The sequence below is a fragment of the Verruconis gallopava genome (assembly GCF_000836295.1).
Source record: "Verruconis gallopava strain CBS 43764 unplaced genomic scaffold supercont1.10, whole genome shotgun sequence".
NCBI classification, from domain to species: domain Eukaryota; kingdom Fungi; phylum Ascomycota; class Dothideomycetes; order Venturiales; family Sympoventuriaceae; genus Verruconis; species Verruconis gallopava.
This window is the reverse complement of record NW_015622146.1, coordinates 553,229-578,717: the sequence shown is the minus strand read 5'-3', so window position 1 is coordinate 578,717 and position 25,489 is coordinate 553,229. Positions and strand designations below refer to the sequence as shown.

The following is a 25,489-nucleotide window of genomic DNA, read 5'->3' as shown; positions in this document are numbered from 1 at the left end:
AGAGAATGATATGCTTCATCCCAACCCAGGGTCCAAGAAACAGAGGCAAAGTGGTGTTTGCAATATGAACCATAGGTGAGAAGACCAGACTGCTGTGTGTCGAAGTCCAATGAATCGGATCATGAGCCTGACATTGGTGGACCTTAAACATCATTAGCCCCTAGTCAGCATTTCAATATTTCGAACGTACATTGGCAACATAATTGTAATGTGAAAGAGCTACTCCCTTCTGTTTTCCGGTCGTACCAGAGGAGAGATGTATGCTCGCCAAACGTTGTCGTGTATCTGCGTGATGCGGCACATGTAGTCGCTTTGATGACAGAAAATCTTTACATAGCAATGGGTAGCCAGATACAATGCCACCAGCGATAATGATTTTAGGGGGTTTGAAAGTATCGTCAATCTCTTTAGCGAATTCGAAAGACTTAAGAATCTTCGGCAGGCTTTGGTGCCATACAATAGCAAATTCGACTTTCGTGACGGTGAAAGCATACCCAATCTCAGGAGCTTGCAAGTCATGGTTGATCGGGCAGAAGACGCCATCAAGCCATAACACCGCGTGCGCAGATTCAATGAATACTATTCCATTTGGCAAGAGGATTGCCCACCGACTTTGGTCTCGTGGCTGAAACGTAGATTTCAGGCCGTGAGCCAAACGGCCGGCAGTATCCCGAAGCTCTCTTAGTGTAATAGAGCGGTCTTCTAGATTGTCTGAAGCTATCACCTGGTCGTCCGGCAAAGGGCCTTCGGCATTTGTGTGAAGCAATTCCGTCAGATTGATATCCGAGGGAATGGAGATTTGCTTTTTAGCTCGATAGATATGCATGCTGAAAACTTTCTAGATCCTGGTCGTGATTGAATATATTTTTCTCTTGTTTGAGGACAAACCCCGTGTGGTTGACAAGGTGCTCCAAGAATGTGCACTGTATTTGAACAGAGGGAGCTGATCAATAGCTAGTTTTAAAGGTCACACGGTTTCAATCGCATCAGCAATATAGTCCTGGCTAATCCTCTGTCTTAAATTTCAAGCAAATTCGCCAGAATCATGTCTCGCTTCGCCACTTTAAGAAGCAAACGTTAATTATTTTGAAGCTGACTCGTCCAGCCTTGCTCAGCCTGACACGTTTTGAAAGCTTCCCCGCACGGCACACCACCACTCTAATGCGGTTGGAACATCCCGGCTATCGGCAATTCTCCAAAAGACTTTCCAACGCGGCGATGAAGAGGGGACATTCTCATTATGTTCATTGTAACATCCTGAAATTAACGCCTCGAATTTACTTGTAGCTACTATCTCAATACAGCAGAGACTTTTCTGTTGAGAATAGTTCTACCGCAGTAGATCACGACATCACATAACGACGCACTGAGAATCCGTCAAAGCAGGGTTGGCCACAATCATGGCAGAGAGGCTCCAAATCCCGCCTCCTATAGTCAACGGAAAGTACCTTAACATCACGTTCCCAGCACCGCGAGTAGTTCTCATAACGATGAATCGACCAAATCAGTTGAATGCTATGAATAGCGACGCCCGTCGCGAATTCGGCTTAATCTGGCCGTGGTTCGATGCTGAACCTAATTTATCAGTGGCTATAGTCACAGGTGCAGGACGTGCATTCTGTGCTGGCGCTGATCTCAAGGAGGGTGCTCCTTCCAGCAAGGGGGTGACGAAAGAAGAAGCGCAAAAACTCATGCTAACAAGACGGATGGGCAAAAAGCCCGTTATAGCGGCTGTAAATGGGCTTGCGCATGGAGGAGGAACAGAGATGGTAGTGAATTGCGACCTGGTTGTTATGGCTGATGATGCGGAGTTATGTTTGCCCGAGGTGAAGCGAGGATTGATTCCCTTTGCAGGCGCATTGCCTCGACTGATACGAACAGTTGGATTGCAAAGAGCAATGGAATTAGCGCTGACAGGGAAGAAGATCAACGCACACAAGGCTTATGAATGGGGCCTGGTGAACAAAGTGGTAAAACGGGCGGACGTGATCAAAGAAGCTTTGAATTATGCCTCTGATATTGCTGCGAATAGCCCTGATGCCATCATTGCTGCGTATCTCGGTGTTCGGGAAAGCTGGATGCAAGCAAACGTCGAAGACGCGGTGCAGGCGACAATTGACGGGCCATGGGAGAAATTGCAATCAAGTGAGAATTTGGCGGAGGGTGTGAAAGCTTTCCAAGAGAAACGAGCGCCAAAATGGAGACCGAGTAAATTGTAGTCATGATCATCAGAGAGATGTAGTGAGAGTCCAAGTCAACGGTTCCTGTCAGCCGTCTGCCTTCTGTTGTTGAGCACGAGCTTTATATCCTACTCGTTTCATGGTTATACAGCTAAATCAAAGACTTGAGAGCACACGACCTTGGTCTGGTGATCAATTCCTTGTTTGAGTCTTGATGCAAAGTCTTTAGACTTATTTTTATAGGAAGGAGGAAGTTCAAAGGTCGATAACCATAGAAATCCCGACGATATTGGCCCATCACGATTAATAAAACGCAATACAAAGCATTGCTGCTGCATGATCTCAAATTCGTCTCACGTGAAAGAAGACATGTTTTTGACCAAAAACTAGACCTTAAGATTTCATTGACCAACTCTGCTATTGCGGACATGGTGATTACCAAGACGTTGCGGTTTTAAATGTTGAAGTTTTAGAGCTGCGTTAAGTTAGTCGTAACTTACCGCTTTACGAAGCAAGGTCCCGTAATCTACCGAATATGGATAAATAAAACACATTTGTCAGGCAGGAAACAATGAGTGTCCAAAAAAAGTTCCGTGTCAAGCTTTTGAGCGCGAATCGCATCGCTTTCAATAAGACTCATTTCACGAAGCATCGAACAATTGTTCTGCTTGGGAATCAAGGTCGTCTTCTTGTCTTGTTTCGGATCAACCGATGCGGTGATAAAAATATTTTTGTTGTTTGCCCCAGTGTCTTGATGGCCATCTGATGATGCATCGAACATTCATTTCGGGAGGCTCCTTGAAGTGCCTCAGCGCCAATGGCTATCTATCATCGAAGAGCACATCAGACTTGACGTCCAAGACGTTCACGAGGTCCTTCGGCAAGCATAAAACCAAAAAGGGCACCACATTTCTTCTCGATCCCCAATTGCGTGCCGATCGCTTAAAGGCCGCCGGAGAACAAGCATTGCAAGCAAAATATGAGCGTAATGCATACAACAAGCGCTACCGTGAGCGACGACAGGAACTCGCGGACAAGAAGAAGGAGAAAGATGACGACAAAAAGAAAATTTCAGCTGCAGGAATATACATGGCTGCAATTAAACAGCCAGCAAAAGACGCGATGAAAGCAATGAAGGAGGATTGGGAACTGGGTCCGTTAGCACCTAGAAGAGATGTCGGTGAAATGGCGGGCAGATTGGGTACTGTCGATATGGGATTGCATCACCTACATCCCCTTAGCAAAAGGCAGAAGGAGGAGGTGAAAAAGGCAATGGGGGACAATGAGTTCCGAGTGCATGATCGCGTTGTTGTTCTGACGGGAAGGGATAGAGGCAAGATCGGGCAAATTCTCGAAATTGATGAAGAGAACTTGAGTGCTACTATTGATGGCATAAACAAGGTGAGCAATAATGACGTACGGTGCCATGTTGTCATTGACTGACTGCCGCATAGATTCCGATCCATGTGCCAAAATACATGGCTCAATATGACTCCGACGACCGCGACTTCCGTGTCCTTCGCAGAAATGTTCGTCTCCACGAGATCAGACTTGTCTGCCCCATTCGTGACCCCGACACACAAAAGGTTCGCGAAGTCATTCTTGATCGTATGGATCTCAAGAAGGTACTCGTTTACGCCCCTGGCAAGACGGCCGACATCGAAGCGGGCTCAACCCCCCTGCCGACTGACCAGGGCGAAACAATACAACGTGAAAGTAAAGAAGCGTATGAGTTGGAGGACTACAAATGGAAGACCATTAGGTATATCCCAGGCACAACCACCGAGATCGTAGATCACTCCGAAATCTATGATGAACACAACTACGACGCCGAATATGGTCCTGATGATACGCTACTAGTTTCTGTGCACGCGCAAACCTACTGGCCCGAGATCATTGAACATCCAATGCCGCCTAGCGTCCTTAAGGAAATTAGCTTGAAGGGCAGGAAGGAGGTCACTAAATTCAGCGAGAAAATTGAGGATTCTATCCGCGAAAAGGCTGAGGCCAAGGCACGTAAACAGTTCGAGCTTCAGGACAAGATCCGAACTCCTCTCCAGGAACTCAAGCAGGAGATCAGAAAAGTTCAACGAGAGGCTCTCAGGGCCAGGAGGGCGGAATTTATAGGTCCCAGTGACGCTGTAGAGTTACGTGGACAGAATCAAGCGCAGTCTCCAGTAAACTCGTATGAGAAAGGAGAAGTTGAAAGCGAGAACTCACAACAACACGTCACGAAACCGCAACCCGTTTCGGACGTCATGATTCAAATTGGACGGGCAATGGCGATCAATTGGGCTAAGAATCCTAATGTCGTTACTGGCAATAGGAGAAGACTTTTGGATGAGGTCCTTGAGCAGGAGGTGGCCACTACGCAAGTGACAGGTACAGAGGCTAGAGTGTAACATTTATTCATCGTCGATTCGTGTTGCAATGTAGTACTAGTTGTAGATTTCCAATGCAAGATTCGAAGGTTGAGCGTAATATCACATACACAACGAATCTGCTCGCTCTACTATACAGACATTTGTCTACGGTTTTGTTCAGTGAATATCACAACCAATAGCCTAAGATTGCATGGGATCCGAATTATCCGAAGATTAAAAATTAAGCTGCTAGAGCAAGGCGGAAGCCTATCATGGCGATGAACAGCCTCCTGTAATGGTCGAGGTGAATTATGGTGTGCGAAGAAAAAGGAGCGACACCCGCTTCTAGTATTTGAAGTGATGGCCAATACATAGCAAATAGAATTTGAGCGATCAAATCCCATGTGCAGCTTTAGAAGGATGCATTAGAAAGACAGATAAAACGCCTTTTTACTGTGAAATCATTGTCAGCTATTAAAAAGTACTTTGTCTTACCAACTACAAACTGAGAGAGAGAGGATCAAAAACAATTTTTTTGTGACAAATGTGCTGAGGTATACATACAAAGAATACTTTATCGTGATCTTGCTAAGAAATGGATTTTGGCTCAAAAGAGTTCCCTGTGTTATAGAAGGGCAAACTCTTGTGGCTCCATTCTTTGTAACTCAGACTAACAAGATCATATCTATCAATGCTAACAACCCAGATTAGTTAACTTTTCGATTCTGAAATTTCCTCAAAATCGAAAAATTAAGACATCTATACATCAGCGGTCAATTCTGCCGCTGGTTGTACTAAGGATATTACGCAACCGGAACATAGATAATAGAAGTGCAAGCGCCTTACCTTTCCAAGAGATGGAAAGTTAGAGATCAAATCTACAATCCTAGCAGAGAAGTTTCGGATTAATTAAATTATGTTCTACCTTTAAATTGATTGAGATGAGATGGTTAACCCAAAAATTCTCATATCTAGATGATGGCATAGTCCAAAACGATGGAGAATACTGCGTTGTCCAAAGGATTGAATCTGCCCGATTCCCTACCTGGTAAGTGGGTCTTTAGCCGAGGATCAACTTGATTCTTCAAAGGTCCTCTCGTGATGTAAGACATTCCACTTTTTGATGCTGCGCTTCGTATTCCTTGCTTCACGATTGTGTCCGAAGAGAAAATCCACTCATGCAAAATGCCGTCGCTATTACTAACCCGCTCGTCTTGTATCGAGCGCTTGTCTCGACGAATCGCATTCGCCCCGATCCGGCACAGCTACGGTTAGCGTTGCACCTGCAGAAATTATACGATCGACTGAAAGATTATGAGCCTACTATGGTATATAGTCATAGACTGCAGCAGCTAGGACGAGCTATTGGTCATTCCAGCCAGAATCATGAGAGTGTAACGCCATTCCAAAGTGCAGCACGTGGAATTCTGCAATCTCTGCTCGAAGAAAAGGAAAAGCGTGATTCTCTTGCTTTAACGCGGGTTCTCAGCGACTATGAAGAAGCAATCAAATTAGACAGTCCTAAGGGGCTTATGGTCCATGGTGAAGTAGGCACAGGAAAGAGCATGCTCATCGATCTTTTCGCGGACTGTCTACCTACGAGAAAGAAGCGAAGATGGCATTATAATACCTTTATGCTGGAAATATTCTCCAAACTGGAGCAGCTGCGAATACGCCGTCTGTCTCAGTCCAGGCATATAGCTTTTGGTATGAGCCAGGATGATCACTCTATGCTTTGGCTTGCCCGTGATCTCGTGGAAAAGAGCCCCATACTCTTCTTGGATGAATTTCAACTTCCAGACCGAGCCTCTGCCAAGATAATGACCAATCTGATGACAAGATTCTTTGGAATGGGAGGAGTACTCATAGCGACAAGCAACCGTATGCCAGATGAGCTTGCCAAAGCAGCTGGGATTCAGTTCGTGCAACCGTCCGCTAGACGAGGGACTTCGACATGGAACTTTCGGAACAATACGTCAGAAAGAGAGAATAAGATGTTCGGTGGGGGGCAAAGCGAATTTGCAGATTTTCTGGATTTGCTTAAGGCAAGGTGCGATATTTGGGAGATGGAGGGCAAGAGCGATTACCGCAGAGCGAGTCAGCGCGAGAAGTTTCCATGCGTAGATGCGGATATATCATCTTCGAGAGCTGTGGGAGGTGAGGTCATTATACCAACCAACTACGAGGAAGAAAAGGAAGGAATCACTCTGCCAACGAAGTATTTCTTGCAACCCCGCACCGAGCACTCAAGACTTTCTCCAGAACTCGAGGCTGAGATCCTAAGCGTCGTATCAAGAAGCGCCGGAACAAATTCATTCTCCAGGATCCCTTGGCAACCATTTACCCTCAAGGTCTATGGGCGCAGCGTTCTCATCCCTAGAAGCCTGAACCAAATTGCTTATCTTACTTTTGATGAGCTCTGTGGCGCGACCCTCGGGCCTGCGGACTACACAACCCTAGCTTCGAACTTCCATACAGTTATCATAACTCATGTTCCCATCCTAACCTCTTCGCTCAAAAATGAGGCACGTCGTTTCATCACACTGCTCGATGCCCTCTACGAAGCCAAGTGCAAACTCTTGATCGCTGCCCAGGCAGATCCAGATAACCTATTTTTTCCGGAGCTACGATCTGGAAATGGAGGAAGTTTGGAGACAGAGTGGAGAGGAAAAGAAGATGACGATGCCACGTACGCGGAAACTTTTTCAGAGATGCACCAAGATCTCACTGCCCCCTTCCGTCCCAATGTCTCTATGTATGACGGGTCGGTCGGTGACTCCACGCGTTCGCACCTTCAAGGCCTGCTAGCTGAAGATGCACTCGAAGATGATCCTCCCAATAAAGTGAAACGTATGATCGGTCGCACCGACTCAGACTTCTTGCTCGACGAACAATTCCAAGTTCAGCGAACGCCCAACTTCGCAAATACAAGTATCTTCACGGGCGAGGATGAAAAATTCGCGTATAAGCGGGCGACGAGTCGACTTTGGGAGATGTGTGGACACAAGTGGTGGGCACGGGCTGAAGAGGGATGGTGGCGACCACTTCCCCTAGAGAACCGTGGTTGGGAAAGTAAGCTTAGTTTGAAGGAGTCTCCAATTGTCGCCGACTCAGTCACTGAAAGGGGGGATAAAAGAGCTGCTAATAGTGACAAAGAATATGAAGGAATGGGGGAGCTGAGACAAGTTAACGAGAATGAGGATGAAGTCATGTTCAGGTACGGTGGAAGTCCGTTCCGAAGGATTTTGGATGAGCCGCCTCGAAAAATTGCATGGACACATTTTTGGGGCACGATACGGTGGGGCAAGAGAGCCGGGCCTTGGGGACAAGGTGTAGACGGATTGAAGGATAGGAAGAGAAAAGACGAAAATAGTAGTGGCGACAGAAATTAGGCATGAATAGTGAAACACGTTCATGTCGTCTTCGAATTTTGCTTCGTGTTCCAACAATTGCGTGACTGTCCTGCTCTCAATGCTAGATAATAGCTGACCATTTGATTAAGACTCCGACGCCGTTGATGCAAAGGTATAGTTCTCCATCTGTCATCATGCTCAGCTTGGTTGATGAGGTTCATGACCCCTCAGCTAGCATAGTTTGCAGTTCCTTCGGGTTCTTCATGCGCAACATTTGATGAAGTTCACGACTCTTCCTCCTCAACAAGCACAGTTTGCAGTCCCTTGGGATTCTTGACATTGACAGCCTGGACGAAACTGAACAGCTTTTCCTTAGCACCCTCCTCGTCGTTACGCTTTCTCGAGATGCGAACTCGGATTCTGAAAGGAACGCCCTTAATGCCCTGCTCCCACACCTTCTTGTTAAGCTGGGGATCTAGGCGGACATCCTTGGTGCCCTAGGGAAGACATCATTAGCCTCTCTCGTTCAGAAGTGAGGATGGGGATTAGCTATTCATACCATCTGCTTGTAGGCAAATTCTTTGATCTCCTTGATGGCGCGAGGAGCTCGCTTCTTGAAGCTCACACCGTGAACCTATAATTGAATAATGCTAATCAGTCTTCCGCCCAATGCCATTTCGGCCATAGAATGGACTTCACAAAACTGATTGTTTCAACGTACTCGCTTGTGCAGGTGGATCGTGTATTCGCGTGCGACGACATCATGAACGGCGCTACGCTTGGTAGGCGCGGGCTTCTTGTCTTTGGCCATGACGACTGTTCAGTTCAATCAGTATCGCCATATGAGGTAAGTTCTGTGGGCAGTAATTACCTGTTTGGATGTTGTTAAAGAGACGATCGAAGCGACAAAATTTCCGTTTTTCGTTGAAGTCTGGATTGGAAATTCAGTGTGTGGGTAAATTGCGGCCTTGATACCTGAACCTGGATTATCACGTGAACATGATCCACGACTCGGTGCCCTGCACAGTGCGCTAGTGCTCTTTGCACCTCAAGCCTTGTATTCTGCTGCTGCACATATTGCATTACTGGCTCATTCTTCTTAGAACGGTTGCCTCAAGAGATGGCGGAAAAGGATAAGCAGTCCACCGCCGCTCCTCCAACTTTATCCCTATATGATGACCTCCTCAACAACGCAAATCCCAATGCGACCATATCGGCAGCTCCTGTACTGTACGGCAAAAAGGAAGACGATGATGTGAAGACAAGGCTCGCCAAAATTCAACAAAGTCTCAATGCCGGTTAGACCACTTGAAACCCCGTAAGGATCCATGATCTGAAGGACACGCCTGCTAAACTTTGCTGAAGCGCGTCCGCAGCCTAAACGGCCGCCTCAGAATGCCATCAGACCGGGCTTCAGGCCGAAGATACCGACTTCAACCGCCAAGTCGACAAGCACTTCAAGCACTGCTGCAAGGTCGAGCTCCCCTGTGAAGAGAGAAGATGCTACTGCCGCGAGTGATGGTCCGGCGTTGGCACATGGACTAGGCTCTAGCGGTGCGACTCAAGTAAAGAGCGGAATAGAGGACTGGGTGGGCGGGGACGAGTGGTATGAGGGACCTAAGAGAGAGCGTGGCGGTCGTAAAAAGAGGAAGAAGGAGAAAGAAAAGGAGAAAGAGATGCGAGAAAGGGAGGAGCAGAATTGGGATGCAATTTATGATCCGACGAGACCTACTAGCTACGAAGCATACAAGGATAGCGACGAGCGAATTAGGGAACTTGAGGATTGGATGGCTGTATTGCGAGGAAGACGTAGGAGAAGAGACAGTAGTTTCCAGTCCAGCCGATCTGGAAGCGAAGAATATGCCCGTCGGCCGATGAACCGTAAGTCTTGGAAAGAACGTCCTATGTTCAGACTACTAAAATAAGTGAAGGAATGTTTGCTCCGCCAGGCATGAACTTCGCGCCACCTACCAGTTACGACGATGACACACCGACCGACTCTCTTGGTCGGGGAGAGACCCCAGGAGCCGAAGCTGATACGGGAGACGATGCGTACGCTAGGAGGATGCGTATGTCAGGCATTTCAGGTCCACCTCGGTCTCTCTCTCCGCCTTCTGCATCAGCACTCAAGCAGTCGTCGCCACCACCTTCATGGACATCCTCATCAGAGCTTCCTCAGCCGCATCCACCCCCACCTCCACCTCCACCTCAATTTGCCCCAGGGGTTGTCATTTCTGCCGAGCCAGTGCGCTATACACTTCCTCCGCCACCACCGGACCTTCCCTCTAATGATTCCGAGTTACATACTGCATTGGAAAATGCAACACCCGCTGCGGATGAACCCGAGGAACCGCAACAACGTTCAAATCGTCCCGGACAGAAAGGCTTTGCGGAACGATACATGGCCAAACACGGTTACAAGAAAGGACAGGGTCTTGGTGCAAGCGGCACCGGTATCCTCAATGCTTTGGCCGTCAAAGTCGAAAAGGCCAAAAAGACATACGACGCAGAGGGAAATCTCACCAGTGCACCTCCAAGCATGGGAAAGATCGTAGGAGGTAAGAAAAGAAAGGGAACAGAGGACACGAAGATGTCAAGCGTGGTGCGGTGCTTGCACATGGTGGATGGACGAGACCTTGATTATGAAATGGGACCCGAAGGCAATCTGGTCGAGGAGATCGGACAGGGATGTGCGGAGAGGTATGGTAATATCGAAAGAGTTCTTGTGCATCGCAACGTGGAGGAAGGTCAGACAGTGCCTGTCTTCCTCAAGTTCACGGCCCAGATCAGCGCTTTGAGGGCTGTGGCAGCGTTGGACGGAGGCGAATTTGGTGGTAACACCGTAAAAGCCGAATTTTGGGACGAGGACAAGTTCGAAAAAGGGATTTATGAGTGAGAACTCGTCGCCATAGGCTGATCGAAGTCCATTTGGCCTCATCTCTCTCGACGACTCGATGACGGAGCTAATATCAACAATTCCCCCAACCCCCCCCCCCCTCCCCCCCTCATTCCATCTTCGTTGAAACTCTTGCTCGTACATATGACGTGCATCTCCGCACGCTTCATTTGCTCCCCGTCGATCGAGCGGAATCCATACCTCAGGACATATGCATTTGCCGGCCAAGGCGGTCTTTGAAAGAAAAAAACAACTAATAAACAGACCGCCTTTTAAGTATCTACGCATACGAAATTTCACATCTTCATCATAAGGCCGATGTACAATAAGATTTGTCATGTAGCTCTCGTACTAATGGCATGAGCATGTTAAAATACAGAAAAGACCCAGGAAGACTGCTTTTTCGAGACGTCCACGAAAACACTTCGGTCGGACAATGTGAACGTCCTTGCGCCAACGTCTCGACTACCGTTGCCGTTAAGGCGAACATGAAGCTCGAATGGCGTCTTAGCAGCGTCGCTTCAACTATCTTATATAAATTCATAACATCCGTATTTGCGTTTAAATTTGGAGTATGCGACTGCGGTCCATCCATTCGAAAAGACAAAAGAATAGCGCTTTCCATCCCCCGTGCGTGTGACAGCGGTTTTTCCATCGCTTCAGAGTACACTTTAGCAAATTGGCAACGAAGCCAAAGTAAACCCGTCTCAGCGGCCAAAGTCGCCTCCGACTTCTGTTCGTGCTCGGGAGGGTAAGCATGATGACGCTGCTCCGCGGTTTCCACTCGCCCCGTGCCTGTGGATAAACCATCCCGTTGCATGGGGTCGACGCAGACATTTAGATTGAGAGTCACACGAAACGAGGATGTTGAAGGAAACAAAGGTAGAAAAAGCCCTAGGTACGTTCGTGGTCGCTGTCGCCATTTCTTCGCGGACGAATGTTCAATCCGAACTCAAAAATCGATTTGTGCAAGAAAACCGCTAGGATGCTGAAGCATGTAACTTGAGTGAAAATATTAAGTGCGATTTCTCTCCCTGATGCAGTCATCCTGGAGCTGGTTTTGGCTTTCTGTATGTTTCTATTATTTATACCGAGTAGGGATATATGGAAAATGGGAAAAAGTTGTTTAATAGCAGTCCTGTTGGAGAGTGATACGCTTAGTTCCAAACGCATATGGCTGCTTTTTAACGCACCGTCACCTTGCACACCTTTATCCTACATACCAGAATCTGCCTTTTCTATACTCGACCCTTCAATTCTTGATCAAAGAATGTGCCCAGCTAGCTCGAGGTCCAGTGCAACAAGCACACCTGCCCCAGAAGTGGTCTAACTCAGCCTTTTTTTCTGCTCAAGAAGGTCCTCCTTGGCGTAACGGATTGTACATGAGCTTTTGAAACCGTCCCATGATGGCCTTTAGCCATGAAAAAAGTCTTCCTAAAAGCTCTTTACTGTGCCGGCACAGCAGCCACAGGCATGCATTAGAAGACAGTCCAGTTAGTGCCAGACGGATGCAATACCAAATTTTACCCTCGCTTGCTAGTAACATCTATGCCTTTGGAGTATTTGGTTGAACGAACACCCGAGCCGCTAAAGCTCTCTATCTCAATGAGCTCTGGGACATACGGCGCTGTTCCAGATCCCAAACTACGGAGCAGCTATTGCGCCGTCCGCTGCTTCGCATTAACTGCCGTAGCATGCGTACTGCATTGTTATCCTACGAGACTGGGCTCTTAGCCCCTACTCCAAGAATAACTGCAGGCGCGGCCGAGCTGAAGTCGGCACTGCACTTTTTCGAAACACTCCTTCAACTCCGCTCGCGTAACTCGGAGATAGCGAAATTGGTGGTCTGGTCCAGAATGCCACTGGCGGGCACATTTGATCACACCAGACGTCACCTGGCTTGGAGGTTCCGGCCCCGAGAGAGACGGGAGTTTATTTCGGAAGATCATACCGAAGATTTGTGCTCAAGAGGCTAGAAAAGCATCTGAGGTGGTCAGGATATCAAGACATAGCTAGTTGCTCCTGTGTTGGCGGAGGCAAGCAGGTTTGCAGCAGCGGCTCCGAGATGACAAATGAACGGATTGCGCCGAAACTGGAGGAAACTCGGCTCCGATGAAGATTCCGACATTGTTCAAATTCTGTCCTTGAGGGGAATTTGGTTCATCGTAGAAGAAACCCGGCTGGGATGGTCAACATACGAACCAGTCTATTGCAGCATGCAAGAGGCTTAGATAGCATTGTCTAGGAAGTGAGCGGTTGTGGGGTGATGTCGTTTAAGCACGACTATACCGATCGTTCCCAGCTCGGAGTTGGGCATCGAAGGCTAAAAATGGGTCCAAGACTTTGTTCTGCAAGGAATTGCGATAAATTCGACCAGTAGTGAATAGACCGATTTGGCGTATCTCTTAAGGAACCACGAGTGGGTGACTGGAAATGATGTAAAAAGTTAAGTCATTTTGAAAGACATGACTGGTCACGTGATTCAATGTGACGCAATGGGCTTGCCTCGTTCCTCACCGTAGCGAAGTTTGGTTGCAAGGAAGGCAAGGAAAACATGTTGCCAATCGGAAAAGCGGAACAGCAAAGAACTCTAAACTCTATCTTAAGAATTAAACAAGAGCGCCTAACTCGATACCGAAGTGAGCACCGGAAGTGGATGTGAGGGTCATGCACCAGGTGGAGGAAAGGGTTTCGAGACTGGCTCACATCGTCATTGGCTCGCTTGGACATAAATGTTCCAACCCCTGTTCCGGTCTTGGACCCTGAAGATTCATATCAACGTCAGTGATCGACAAGCGCGCATCTTCACGATGCCGATCGCCTACGACGTCAGGGAAGTTTCTTGATTTCTTGGTGGTAAGAACCGATCCATTAAGGACAGGTAGATGATCACTGCGAGACTTTCGGTGGACCATACGCTCCGCGGCACCCATGCAAAAGACGGCAGCAGAGATCTTCGGCGACGTGAACGGCATGCAAGACCTACTTGTAGGGCAGAGGGCGGAGGTTCCCGAGGAAGATGAGCCGAGCGCCAAAGCAGGAATTTCCTGCCGATCGGCAACGATTCTTGAGACGTCGTTCGCTGAAAAATCCTTGTTTGGCAAATGCAGGATCTTATCGATGTGGCTGTGCTCGCGCCGATCGCTGCCTTTGGAGGGTGGAAAGGTGGCAGATTCCGACACTCCGCTCGAGAGACGCCCGAATGGAAATAGTGACGGCGACTCACAATATATTGGATCTTTTGTGCGTTGTTCGTCATCAGCGGAGAGCGGAGCCTGCCTCGGTTGATGATCTGCCGCCTGCGCCACACCAACTCGCTTCACTGAGAAACTGTGTCTACGTGTTATTTTTGGGATTTCACATGGAAAGTCGACGCCTGCACGAACTATCAGGCAATAAAAGTGCCTACGTGTGAGTCAAAGAGAATGCTCGTCACCGAAGCAAGGTAGTCGACCAAGATGATCGCCGACCGTTTGTATGGCTCAGCACTTGCTAAGGGCATTTCGTTGTCAGGCGGTACCGTATCGATTCCATGTCTACTTACGCTTTCCGCCAGTGGAGGAGATACCTCCGATGACACCTGGCCAGAACACATTCTAAACCGTAAAGCCGAGCGCGCTTCGGCTTCTTTCAGCTTGGGATGTTTGGCGCGTGATTGAAATCGACGTGTGGCTCAGCTGTGCTTGCGACGACTCCAGCTTTTCGGCGTATCCATTCAATACATGTATGCGCAGTACTTTCGCGTTCCTTGTCGATAAAACCAATGGAGAGGGCGAGTTCATTGCCCAGCTCTTATGTAGTCTATGGTAGAGTGCGACAGAGGAGGCTCTAGACGGGTCTAGTCCATTAACCCATGGATCTGGCCTGTCTAGGCAAGTCCATGCAACTTATGCATAAGGCTTGCATGTCTGAACAAGTCTCTGCATGGCGCATGCATGGAAGCACGGGAGAAAGTTCGGATCCACACTTTTTTCGGGCCGCCTTTGGAGAAACCGTTGGTCCAGATCTCGAGTTGCAGCATGCTGAGCGACGATAGATGGTCGGACATGTGTGATTTTGTGCAACGCATGACTCGCACCAGATCTACTGATAGGTTCCTTGTTTTTTCGGACACTCCGCATTCTTTTACACAGCGCTCGCGGCGGCAGTCTTTCTCTTGGTGTAGCGAGGGAAGGGGTCGTGAGAAGCGCAGAAGAATACGCACACGCTTTATGGCGCAGAGTATGCGCGCCCACGCGGGACTACACTATCATTCATTTTATGCGACGGTGAGAAAAATCCTTCTGTTGAGCGGTTTAAAGAAAGATTGGGCCAATGATTTGCGATTTTCGATTCAGCTGCCTCTTGCAGTAACTGAATCATGCACATACGTTGGGCAAGACCCGCGCCCACGCGAGAATGCAACGTCCAGACAACATGACTACTCCGGGCGTAAAAACTGCTTACGAGTGGAGACAAGCATAAGGAGAGTGACAGGTGTTGGTGGATTATGACACGCCGTATAAGGGCCACTACGCGAGACCTCAGGTGAGCTGTAGCTAACCGTGCGCACTAAGATTTGCGACCTGTACGAAGCGGTGCAATTGGGGTCGCCGGTATGCGTTTCGAACCGCAGTTTTGAGACCGAAAGGAAAAAAAAATTTGGATCCATATTTCCGAGGACAATGGAAATATTTTGTTCCCAGGGTTAAAGGGAGGACACCAGATTCGACGCAGAGCGGAAAAATTGCAACGAAGGATGCAGGGTAGGGCTTAGTAGTGGCCGGGTAAACTCTCGGCCCAAGAAATACTGCGCCTTGTCGCAGGCCGAAGAGCCGCCAGGGCCTCGCACGAACTATGGACAGAGTCGGCTCGACGCGGAGCCCGTGGCAGCCAGCATGAGATTTTTTTTTTTCAGGGACTTGCCGAAAAAAAAAATTCGTATAGGAAAAGAAAAAGTCCTTGCGATGCGTTGGGCGACATGGGAAGAGGGTATAGTCGGAAGCGCAAGTATGCGAGTGTGCTTGTATGACGGTGCATGCGCGGAGGGTGCACACACTGTTCAGCGCGGTGTGTTGCACGGTGCGATGTGCAGCCAGTCTCCCTAATTTGCAGCAAGAAGGCCAGAGCAGAGTGGTTCAAGGCCGTCGCTGTGCGCAATGGAGAAGCGTGCTAATTTTTTTTACAGCGCATACACAGTAGATCCAGACTTGCTGCAAAAAGCCACGCAACAGGGATTAAGGAATGCCCTCCCCTCCCCTCCCCACCCCTACCCAAAATGTGATGTCATCGGCGAAGAACACTCATATACTAGCGAACACCCTCTTAGCATTACGTTCAGTCAACCATAGAGCGATGATGCATTGGTCTCCCATGCGAACAAAATCCGGCTTAATTATTCATATCATTTCATCACGCAAGCATCGGACATAACGGCCCTATTAGTGTCTGTGGCTGTCCATCTTGTTCCATACTCTTGTATAATGTACTCGTGGTTTCCTCCGGCTAGCCCGAACGCTACTTGATCCGATCCCATATATTAAGATCTCGCCACCCGTCCCTGACACTCTATTGCACTATGCTGGCATTAGATCTGAGACGTCAACATCACCACACTCGTGCCTTCGATCATCACCCGTCTCCAGCACTACTACAACCACACATCTTCTCCACTCTTGACGCTCTGCTCTATTCGCAGAGCTCGCCGTCGCCCTCGATCATCAACAGCGACAACAACGGTACCGCCAGCGGCGAAACAAACAAGCCAGGCTACCTCGACGCGCAATCATTGATTGACTCATCGTCGCAAAGTCAAGCCGCGAATCCTAGTCCGCACATGACGGGTCACTTCTATCAAAACCCTGCCATAAGGGTACAGCAGTCGTCGCCTGCTCCAGGCCCACAGTTGCCACAGTCCCTTAGCAATCCTTCTCCGTACGATAATTGGAGCAATACCCCCATGATGGCGAACCGCTCTCTTCAGGCAGCCGCCTTTCAGCGAAACAGGTCGGCGCATCAACGCGCGCAGTCATCGTCGTCCATGGGCTCAAATGCGACGGGGTCGCCGTACTCGCAAGGTCATCCGTCGTATGGTTATAGCCTCAACGACACCGCAGCGGCATGCAAAAATGATCACACGTTCAGCAGTGCCCCGGACCAGTCGTGCGCCAGCCCGTTCTCGAACCATCTACCGACACCTTCGCAGACACCTACGCAAGAATCTTTCTTGAGTACGAGTTATCCCACCTCCTCTTATCCTCATGGTGGAGACATGAACGGTGCCATGTCTGCTCATCTAACAGTAAACAACAACATCGACCATCACTCCAACGCCGACGAAGACATTCCGGGCATGTCCCATTCCGGCAGGCAGTCGGTGTCTAGTCTGGGCCAAGACCCGTCGACTCCTCGCACCATTCCAGAGAACTATGATGATGGATTCAAAATTCCTTCCCATGGTGAGAACTCTCCTACATTGTCCTCGATCGGCATCGACGCATGGCTGGATGAAAACTTACAATTTGACGACGCGGCAGACCAGCAGATGAGATTTCCAAAGCTTGACAGGACTGTCTCTGATGCCTACAGCGATGCGCTGTTCAGCGGTGCCAACATCGCCCCATCCTCCGCCACCTCTGCACCCAAATCTACCCAGCTCCTATCACCTCACCGCAACATCATCAACGAATACCTGCAGGCGGCCCAGATAGCACGGTCGCAGTCGCCGGCCAGCACGGCATCAAGAGGTGTTTCGCCGTTCAGGGCAGGCTCGCCTTTCGTTCAAGGTGTTTACAGCCAGATGCAAAGACCATATACCGCTGCGTCAGTACGGCAGGCTCAGCAAGCACGCGCGTCGCAAATGGAGATGTCGCAGCACATGTCGCAGCGAAGCAACGACACACCCAAGACCATCTCGCCTAAGGATGCAGTTTTGGATTACAGCGAAACGGAGGCAGACTCGAAAATGCCACCGTTTTCCGAGAGCGAGGCGTCACAGTTCGATCAGCAGTTTGGGGGTGGTCAACAAAATTTCTCGGCGCAGATCCAGAACATCTCTCGACTCAACCCCAGTTCGACGAGCGCCTGGACCAATGATGTGCGGCAGAGACCAGACGAAGTTTCGAGCACCGACTCCGCATCGTTCAACTTCACGGTTCCAACGATGACTGGATACGCCCAGTCACTTCCGTTCTCTTCGCAGGCTTACCGCGCAGAGACTTCGACAAAGCAGGAAGAGACGCCGGAGTTCCCCGCTCACCTCACATCGATGGACTCAAGCGCAAGCGAGGCCCCCGCCTCGAGTACCAACAGCAACTACACTGAAACCACGAAACCTGTTCCCTCCACGGCGGATAGCGGCACGTACACCTGCACATTCCACGGCTGCAACCTCCGCTTCGAGACGCCCCAGAAGTTGCAGAAGCACAAGCGCGAGGGTCATCGGAACACGGCATCTGCCTCTAACGTAACTCCGGGAATCGGAAGCGGGATGACGTCAGCGCAACTGGCCGCGCGCAACTCGCAGTCGGGTCCACACAAGTGCGAGCGCATCAATCCAACGACTGGCAAGCCATGTAATACCATCTTCTCTCGGCCGTACGATTTGACACGGCACGAAGACACAATTCATAATGCGCGCAAGCAAAAAGTTCGCTGCGCGCTCTGCGTAGAGGACAAGACATTCTCACGCAACGATGCGCTGACGAGACACATGCGCGTGGTACATCCAGAGGTGGACTTTCCAGGCAAGCATCGCAGACGAGGCGCTCACGATTGAAACGAATTGATTGGCCTTTTGGACCACATCAAAGCCCTCTCTTCGACCGGCCAGAATGGCCACGACATCCATGGCAGCGGCGTTCTCTTTCGACTTTGGTCGTGATTAGTACTCTTTGTCGTCACGATGATCCGATTTGGACCGCCGGACGTGTTCCCTGCATCTTGAGCGTTCTAGATCCCTTTGGCATCTTTCAAGCCCATTCCGGCAACGACTTGGCCTGTTACTTTCTCAGCTTGTACTCTTGATGGCCATTCTCTCTGCTTGTGCGACCTCTTGATTTTGTTTGGGTTGGACGGACATGTTACGAGCATTTACGAATTTTGGATCACGAGTCTTGACGGTCCTTACCTTTATGTGTATACCCCCCCCCCCTATTTCACTTCGAATTGTCCAGAAAACGTTTCCCTTTTTCTTTTTCTTCTTTGTCTTTATTGTACGCAGAGGTTACAAAACACGGTTTCATGACGTGGGCTGAAATTGGTATAGACGGCACAACCAGGGTGTGATATATTTTTTGGGGGGTCGGATGTCACCCTGTATTATTATTATCATCGACTCGTCTCCATCGGTTCTATGTTCCGTATTGGTGCGTGTTGTGTATATGATTGCGAAGGCACACGGGCTGAAAAAGACGTGGGCTTTTAATGTACAATTTTTTTGCGGATATTCCATCAAAAAGGTCAATCTTCTCTGTATAATTGACTATAGTGTTCTTCCAGAAGAGAATGCGCAAAGGATCAAGCCCACATACTCAGCTTGCTCCCTTGTATTTTTTTCTGTTCTCTCTCTCTCTTTCTCTCTCTCCCCCCTTTTGGGTATATAGAAGTCTCGAATATACACACTTGTATTATTGAAGCCGCGCCGCGCCCCATCCTTTCTCAGCTAATAATTCAAACAACGTAAGGAATTTCTCATAAAGCGTAAGCAAGCACCTTTTGCGCCACCATCGCTCCGCAAATCGTGCTCGTCCACGCACCACGCCGGCTGACATTCGCTCGCCTCAAAACATCCTTCCTTCCTCACCGTAGCAAGCTTGCGTCGTTCGCGAGGCTGAGCGCATCGCGTCGTCGTGTCAAAAGATGCACAGTTGGTCAACGTCCAACTCTCCTCCCCCGTTCCCCCCCAGGCAAGCTGAACGACGCCGTGCACGCCGATTCGCACAAAAAGGACGACCGGAGTTTCTCTTTACGACGTGTCGACTGGAATCGAGGGCAGCGCTCTCGGTCCGACTTGGAGAAGTTCTAGACTCTTCGAAATGCGCCCACCTTCTCTCCTCCACCTTCCTCCTTCCTTACTTCGAGTCTTATCCTCCCCCCCCCCTTTTTTTTTTGTCTGCTTCCGTCTAAAGAAGGTTGTATGCGGTGGGGAGGGATGCAGAAGTTTTTGCGCCCGTCATTCACCGTCCCCCAAACCCCCCATATTATCAGTAAGGTAAAGGATGGGCTGCTGCACACGTGACACTCGCCGGTGGCGAAGAGTTCAAAGGTGTGTTTATTAAAGAGAGACAGTCGGGAAAAGGAGTGAGTGCATCGGAGGGCGGAAACGGGGGGGGCTCTGGCGGAATCAGCTCTCGCGCTTGGCGAAACGGTGCAACAGCTACTTTGTAAGAAACACTTTTTGGATTACTCTTCCTCCTGCCCATCCTCGGTTTCGAGGGCTCCCTTTTGGCTGCGGGAATCGACGGCTTTCTCTTTCTCTCTATCTCTCCCTCGCTCTCTCCCTTTTTTTGTAAGAGTGGTGGGATGCGACAAGGGCGATTTCTAAGCACAAATTCTGCTTCGGGACGAGGCAGGAAGGGGGAAAGACAACCGTTTTTCGCCATCCCGCTCGACGACCGTGCCGGGAGTTCCGCCGGTTCCGCTCCGCCCTGCGAGGACGGCCTACCGCGGGGCGACGATGGTAACGTCGACGAAAGCATTACCATATGGCGCACCCGGAGTGCTCGGAGGCCGAGACTCCGGACACTCGCTTCGCAACCGCAATTGTGATTGGAAAGTATATACGCGTGCATGACGATGGGGGGTTTTTTTTTTTTTAATCGTCAGTTCATTCCGCCAGCTTCCACCGAGAGGGCTGTGTCATGAGTAAGCCTGGCGTTTGTAATTCACCCGACGCCGAGTTGCAGCCTTGTGAAGGTGAGAGTCACAGCCTCGCGAATAGTTCAAGACATGGTCAGCAGATGCCAGTGCGTCCGAATGGCGGCACTGTTGATCTTGAGTCGACGTGTTGGTGATTACACGAGGTGTGCAGGGGGCTCAGGCGCTGTGGGTAATCCGTGCCAGGAGCAATGCTCCCCATCTAGCCTGAGCGAGGCATGTGCTACTGCTCCGGGCATCGAAAGTGGCACTGTTGATGGACAGTAGCTAGACTGATTAGAAGCGCAATCACAGAATAGACACGACACGATCTACTAGACTCAAAAATGACTATGATGGTCCAGAATTGAGTATCGGGAAGGGGCTATTTCATTTCAGTGTACATACAGTCGGCTATGAGCATCGTACATTTTGAAGGATACCCTTGTGAAAATTGCTTTTTATTTTGTTTCCCGCGCGATTTGCTGACGTGAAACCCAGCGCTCCAATATGCCTGTGAGAGATGATTTCCTGTGCCTATGTACATGACGGTCCTGGCTCTTCATCACACTTTTCGAACAGCACCAGCATTACCCGGTGGTACCACATTCCATCCACAAAGAAGCTTATGCCCACATGCTCGCCCCTCCCGACTCGATGGCTTCCATCTCAGCGGCTGACCATGGCAGCTTCTGATACTTCGCGCCTAGTTGATTTCGGTCGAAAAACACGCCTGGTTCTGGCTCGATGGGGCCTAGCGAATGGCCAGGTCTGGAACCGATGGAGCTTGTGTTCAGAGGTCCATGTTGCTGTGCGGTTTGCCTGTATGCAGCAAATGAGTTCTTTTTGGTGAAGGACGGCGGTAGGGCGGTTGCCGATGCGGGATGTTGCTTTGGAGTGTGATCGATTGCTAGAAGGATTGGTGAGACACCGCGAGATCAGAAGCGGATCAATCATCCAACATACTGGCAGGAACACTTCGCTTGCCGAGGAACTTAATCATCGGTTGGCGCTGCGAGAGCAGCCGCCGCGTAGCTTGCATTGCGGTTGTGTTACGGCTTGAAGGGCGAAGCGAGCGGACTGTGCGGAGCCGAGCGTCGTCGGTGCAGAGATGTTGCGGATGCAGCTGTGAGGGCGATTTTTGATGACTACACGCTGTGGATAATAATGAACGATGCTGAAGAATGATGTCCGGACGTTTGGCAGCGGTGATTGAAGATGGAGTGACTTGAGAGAGAGAGGAAAGACAAAGGGCGGAGGTGGTTGGAGATGCCGTGGGGAGATCCGCCTTCTTCAAGAAGCTGGCGAAGCGTGGCCAGCTCACCCAGTGCTGCAACAACCGAAGGCCGAAACGTGGGAAGTGCAGGTGAAAGCGAATTCTAGCCTGCTATAGAAGCCCGTCACGCGCAGCAGCAAAAACACACATGCGCATTGAAAGTGTCTCGACAAGGCACGATTGAACAAAGCGATAAGGAAGACGCGGTGTGATTGGCGGCCTTAGCCTATTTCCGACATCGCCCGCGATTTTCGCCCAGGTGCCCTCCACACTCACTCCACGCCGATCCAATTCTGTCGTACAATTCGCCCTGGCGCATGCTATTTGCGCAATTGTGGTGCCAGCCAACGTGAGAGACGCTAACGAAACTTTTTTTTTCCTTTTCGTCTTTGGCTTGTTTCGAGACAGGTCGCCCTTTTATCGCTCAGATTCAGGCGCGTGTCGGACGACACCCTATAGAATCCTGACGCCAGAATTGAGTCGTGATGCACGAGCTCCTGCTGTTCGGGCAGATTCCCGCAGCACGACATGAACAATTGCTCAATATCCTCGCGGGTCTTGCCGCCATGCAGCCGCAGCGCGTTCTGGAGAGGCACGTGCTATTCAAACCTACGCGTATCCCTCAGGCCGCTGGTCCGGCGCGAGGTGGCAGTCAAGGCGTAGTGTCCCAGAAACAGAATCAGCAAGCGGTTAGGAACGCGAATACTGATGTGTTTCACCTCGAGTTAGTGAAGGCCTTGTCTGAACTTGAATTCGGTAAAGGTTCAGAAAGCATGGAGGTGGATGCTACGGTCACTGAGCAGGAGGGTCATTGGGAGCTAAGGTTCAAAGACACACCACAGCCAGGCAAACGGCCAACAATCCTGAGATCTGCAGAAACAATTGAAATCAAGTCTGGAGATCCGCAGGCGTATGTTGAGGCTTTGGGCTACACGTAAGTGGGAGTTGCTGTCCCTTTTCAAATGTACGGACCTTTAACTAAGTGCAGGGTGCTTAATCAAACGGTCGTAGAAGGCCACCGGTTTATATTAGACAACATCATTCTCTGTTTGCACCGTATTATGACCTTACCAACACCGATCCAGTCCATCAACGATCCGCTGCCGGCAGTTTCCAGCTTGGTACCGCTTGATAAGAGCGGAAGCTATGTTCTGGAGGCCAAGGTACGCATTGCAGAGAGTAACCCAAGTCTGATCTCTAGAGCAGAACAGGAGCTGGCTGCTTTTCAGACACGAATGCGAGGGGTGATCGACTTGGTTGTTCCAGAGCGGTTAGCACTTGATACACGTGCGCTGCACGTGCGGCCTCGGCTGGGTACGGCAGCTCAAGGAAATAGCGCACAAGCTCGAGGTTGAATATCCGCAAGGGAACCAAAGCGATTAACATAAACCACCTGGATCTACCCATCATAGACATCATGATGTGTCTCGGTCAACGCTACGAAGGCGGGATCAAAAGAGATTCGATTGAAGAGTCGAGATATACTAGTACGGAAAACCTTCCACACATTCACAACTGGTTCCAAAAGAACTGAGTTAGGAACTGTGCTAGAACACCCGATTACACACCCCAGTACTTCCTCACGTACTCTTCGACACTAGTTGTCTTGATTTCGGGAAAGCGATGATTCAAATCTGGAGCCATTACGCTCTTGCCTTGCTCTCCTTCTGCAAACGCTAGGGTAAGCTGCAAGAAGAATCGACCCATGATGTCCTCTTCACGAACGCTGTCCGCCGGGATCTGTGCAATCTCTTCCAAAAGAGCTTTCTTGGTGTATTTTCTCACAATAACTTTGCGACCGCAAACACTCTCAATAATATCAATAACTTTGCCAATACTAAGAGTCTCACCAGCAAGATAACTATCCTCTGGCCATGTTCCTTGCGGAAGCGCACACGCTGCCGCAACGAAGTGGCCGACGTCCGCTATAGTCGTCATGGTGAGGTCAGGAAAAGAGCCGTCTTCCTTAACAGGAATATCAGCTGTCATGGCTTTCACTATCAGTGCTCATTAGTCAGCTCCGATGTGATTATCTTAGAGCTGCAAATTCTCTCACCATTAAACAAGAAGCTGTGATCCATCCCGACTGCTTCTGCATTCTCACATCCGTATCCCAAATAGTTCATGAATGCGCCATTATAAAAGGCGGTCCATTCAAAATCCGGATGCTCCCTCGCAGCAGCCTTCAAAGCCAACCGGATTGGCAACTGTTCGAGTGCAAAAAGATCTACTTCGGCAGTACCCAGAGGCCCAAGGCCAAATTCTGAAGCGACAAATCTGTTTTGGTCAAAGATGGGAACATGAAATGAGGTGCTGTGCGATAGTTACCTCTTGATGCCAACTTTGAGCCCAGCATCTAGCAAATTTTTCTGGCTTACAAACCAGGTACCGTCTTTACAGAGAAGGGTGGAAATCACCTGGATATATCAGTTACAACCAACTTTGTTGATTCTTTGATTCATCCGTACTGTATGAACACCTGCCAACGCCGTAGTGCAGGATTCGTAAGAAAGGTAGTTAACGCGTCTGACTTCCACTGGAAGTGCTTCAAGCCAAGCCGGTGTTTTAGATGATTCACGAGAGAGAACAACAGGTCTAAATGTACCAGTCTCAAGCAGAGCTGTAAGAATGGCTGCTCCAAGTTGCGAAGACCCTCCAGCAATAGCAATCAAAGGAAGTGACATCTTGAGAAATTCGAAATGTGCAATTCTTTGTTCCACGAGGAGCGAATTGATTTGCTTTAGATTCAGCTATTTTGATATCTAAAATCTTTTTGAGAAACTGATGCATCACCTATACTTATATACATCTTTTTCCTACATTTCTCGGGCCCTTTTCCAAGAAGCTATCATAGATTCGTATTTAAATGCAATAGAGTCGCAAATGTTGGCACATAGTGCACAACGATTGGTTCTCGTTGCGAAGCTTGCCATTGATTGGTCATAGCAACGAGCTGGACCACGGCCAAGGCTGAATACGAAATTGAGCTAGGGACCAGAACTGGACTGGTGCGAATATATGAACAATAAAGTTCTAGGCAGAGAGAAAAAAGAAAACTGAGGAAAGAAAGGAGCTTGCCTGTTCGGTTGAAATGTTTGGATTAGTCGTCGACGCGGAGTTTGACTTAATCCTTGGTGGGTATCGCTCTTTTTCAGAACGGCTGATATCGGGTCAACATAAGAACGAAGCGTCAATTTCGCAGGATATCGCCATACCAAGGCTAGCTTGTTGTTAGGATGTCAGATCAATAGCATGACAGAGTAGACGTGCCAGGTCTTCTATGAGAGTCAAAACCGTGGATTTTATCAGCCCTCAGATGGAGAAGCTGAGCAAACTCTGGTAGCATGTCCTTTCACGAAGCCGTGTCGTAGTCTTCACAATTAATTGGGTAGCTCCCGTCGCTAATGAGGTTTCTACATGCTAGTTTAGATGCATTTCTATTCTACGCACGAGGGAATTACGATCGATGCAGTTTTAATCCGGCCCGCGCACTTTATTGTCCCTCTTTTTGCAGGTAGCTATTGCGGACGGTAGGGCTTAGCAAAAGTCAACATGTCTTTCCAAGACCACCATACTGAGTACAGTGA

At 49.4% G+C, this 25,489-nt stretch overlaps 9 protein-coding genes across 12 annotated transcripts; 6 read left to right on the top strand and 3 right to left on the bottom strand.

Moving 5' to 3' along the window:
* Positions 1-1,212: 1,212 nt before the first annotated feature.
* On the top strand, positions 1,213-2,318 carry PV09_03852 (uncharacterized protein). The gene has a single exon (XM_016357113.1). It carries the CDS (start codon positions 1,401-1,403, stop codon positions 2,217-2,219), a length of 819 nt encoding a protein of 272 aa, XP_016215202.1. The 5' UTR covers positions 1,213-1,400; the 3' UTR covers positions 2,220-2,318.
* Positions 2,319-2,791: 473 nt separating this feature from the next.
* On the top strand, positions 2,792-4,734 carry PV09_03851 (uncharacterized protein). The gene is made up of 2 exons (XM_016357112.1): positions 2,792-3,581; positions 3,635-4,734. The coding sequence occupies exons 1-2, from the start codon at positions 2,946-2,948 to the stop codon at positions 4,580-4,582; spliced, it is 1,584 nt and encodes a 527-aa protein (XP_016215201.1). The 5' UTR covers positions 2,792-2,945; the 3' UTR covers positions 4,583-4,734.
* Positions 4,735-5,659: 925 nt separating this feature from the next.
* On the top strand, positions 5,660-7,960 carry PV09_03850 (uncharacterized protein). The gene has a single exon (XM_016357111.1). It carries the CDS (start codon positions 5,722-5,724, stop codon positions 7,933-7,935), a length of 2,214 nt encoding a protein of 737 aa, XP_016215200.1. The 5' UTR covers positions 5,660-5,721; the 3' UTR covers positions 7,936-7,960.
* PV09_03849 (uncharacterized protein) lies at positions 7,920-8,844 on the bottom strand. Its single transcript, XM_016357110.1, has 4 exons — positions 8,768-8,844; positions 8,618-8,712; positions 8,456-8,530; positions 7,920-8,393 (listed from the first exon to the last, which is right to left on the bottom strand). The coding sequence occupies exons 2-4, from the start codon at positions 8,705-8,707 to the stop codon at positions 8,181-8,183; spliced, it is 378 nt and encodes a 125-aa protein (XP_016215199.1). The 5' UTR covers positions 8,708-8,712; positions 8,768-8,844; the 3' UTR covers positions 7,920-8,180.
* Positions 8,845-8,950: 106 nt separating this feature from the next.
* Positions 8,951-10,886, top strand: PV09_03848. Of its 2 annotated transcripts, XM_016357108.1 has the most exons (3): positions 8,951-9,194; positions 9,262-9,777; positions 9,828-10,886. In XM_016357108.1, exons 1-3 carry the CDS (start codon positions 9,017-9,019, stop codon positions 10,790-10,792), a joined length of 1,659 nt encoding a protein of 552 aa, XP_016215197.1. In that variant the 5' UTR covers positions 8,951-9,016; the 3' UTR covers positions 10,793-10,886. The 2 variants fall into 2 exon arrangements, with proteins under 2 accessions (XP_016215197.1, XP_016215198.1); XM_016357109.1 differs by having other exon boundaries at positions 8,951-9,777.
* A 5,238-nt stretch (positions 10,887-16,124) lies between these two features.
* PV09_03847 lies at positions 16,125-19,296 on the top strand. 2 transcript variants are annotated; one of them, XM_016357107.1, is made up of 2 exons: positions 16,125-17,229; positions 17,308-19,296. In XM_016357107.1, the coding sequence occupies exons 1-2, from the start codon at positions 16,350-16,352 to the stop codon at positions 18,546-18,548; spliced, it is 2,121 nt and encodes a 706-aa protein (XP_016215196.1). In that variant the 5' UTR covers positions 16,125-16,349; the 3' UTR covers positions 18,549-19,296. The 2 variants fall into 2 exon arrangements, with proteins under 2 accessions (XP_016215196.1, XP_016215195.1); XM_016357106.1 differs by having other exon boundaries at positions 16,125-19,296.
* Positions 19,297-20,993: 1,697 nt separating this feature from the next.
* Positions 20,994-22,073, bottom strand: PV09_03846 (uncharacterized protein). The gene is made up of 2 exons (XM_016357105.1): positions 21,593-22,073; positions 20,994-21,536 (listed from the first exon to the last, which is right to left on the bottom strand). The coding sequence occupies exons 1-2, from the start codon at positions 21,666-21,668 to the stop codon at positions 21,253-21,255; spliced, it is 360 nt and encodes a 119-aa protein (XP_016215194.1). The 5' UTR covers positions 21,669-22,073; the 3' UTR covers positions 20,994-21,252.
* Positions 22,074-22,210: 137 nt separating this feature from the next.
* PV09_03844 lies at positions 22,211-24,686 on the top strand. 2 transcript variants are annotated; one of them, XM_016357103.1, is made up of 3 exons: positions 22,211-22,836; positions 22,891-23,389; positions 23,454-24,686. In XM_016357103.1, exons 1-2 carry the CDS (start codon positions 22,388-22,390, stop codon positions 23,255-23,257), a joined length of 816 nt encoding a protein of 271 aa, XP_016215192.1. In that variant the 5' UTR covers positions 22,211-22,387; the 3' UTR covers positions 23,258-23,389; positions 23,454-24,686. The 2 variants fall into 2 exon arrangements, with proteins under 2 accessions (XP_016215192.1, XP_016215191.1); XM_016357102.1 differs by having other exon boundaries at positions 22,891-24,686.
* On the bottom strand, positions 23,463-24,586 carry PV09_03845 (uncharacterized protein; the record flags this gene model as incomplete). The annotated part of the gene is made up of 4 exons (XM_016357104.1): positions 23,463-23,899; positions 23,959-24,179; positions 24,231-24,319; positions 24,371-24,586. 4 exons carry the CDS (start codon positions 24,584-24,586, stop codon positions 23,463-23,465), a joined length of 963 nt encoding a protein of 320 aa, XP_016215193.1.
* Positions 24,687-25,489: the final 803 nt, after the last annotated feature.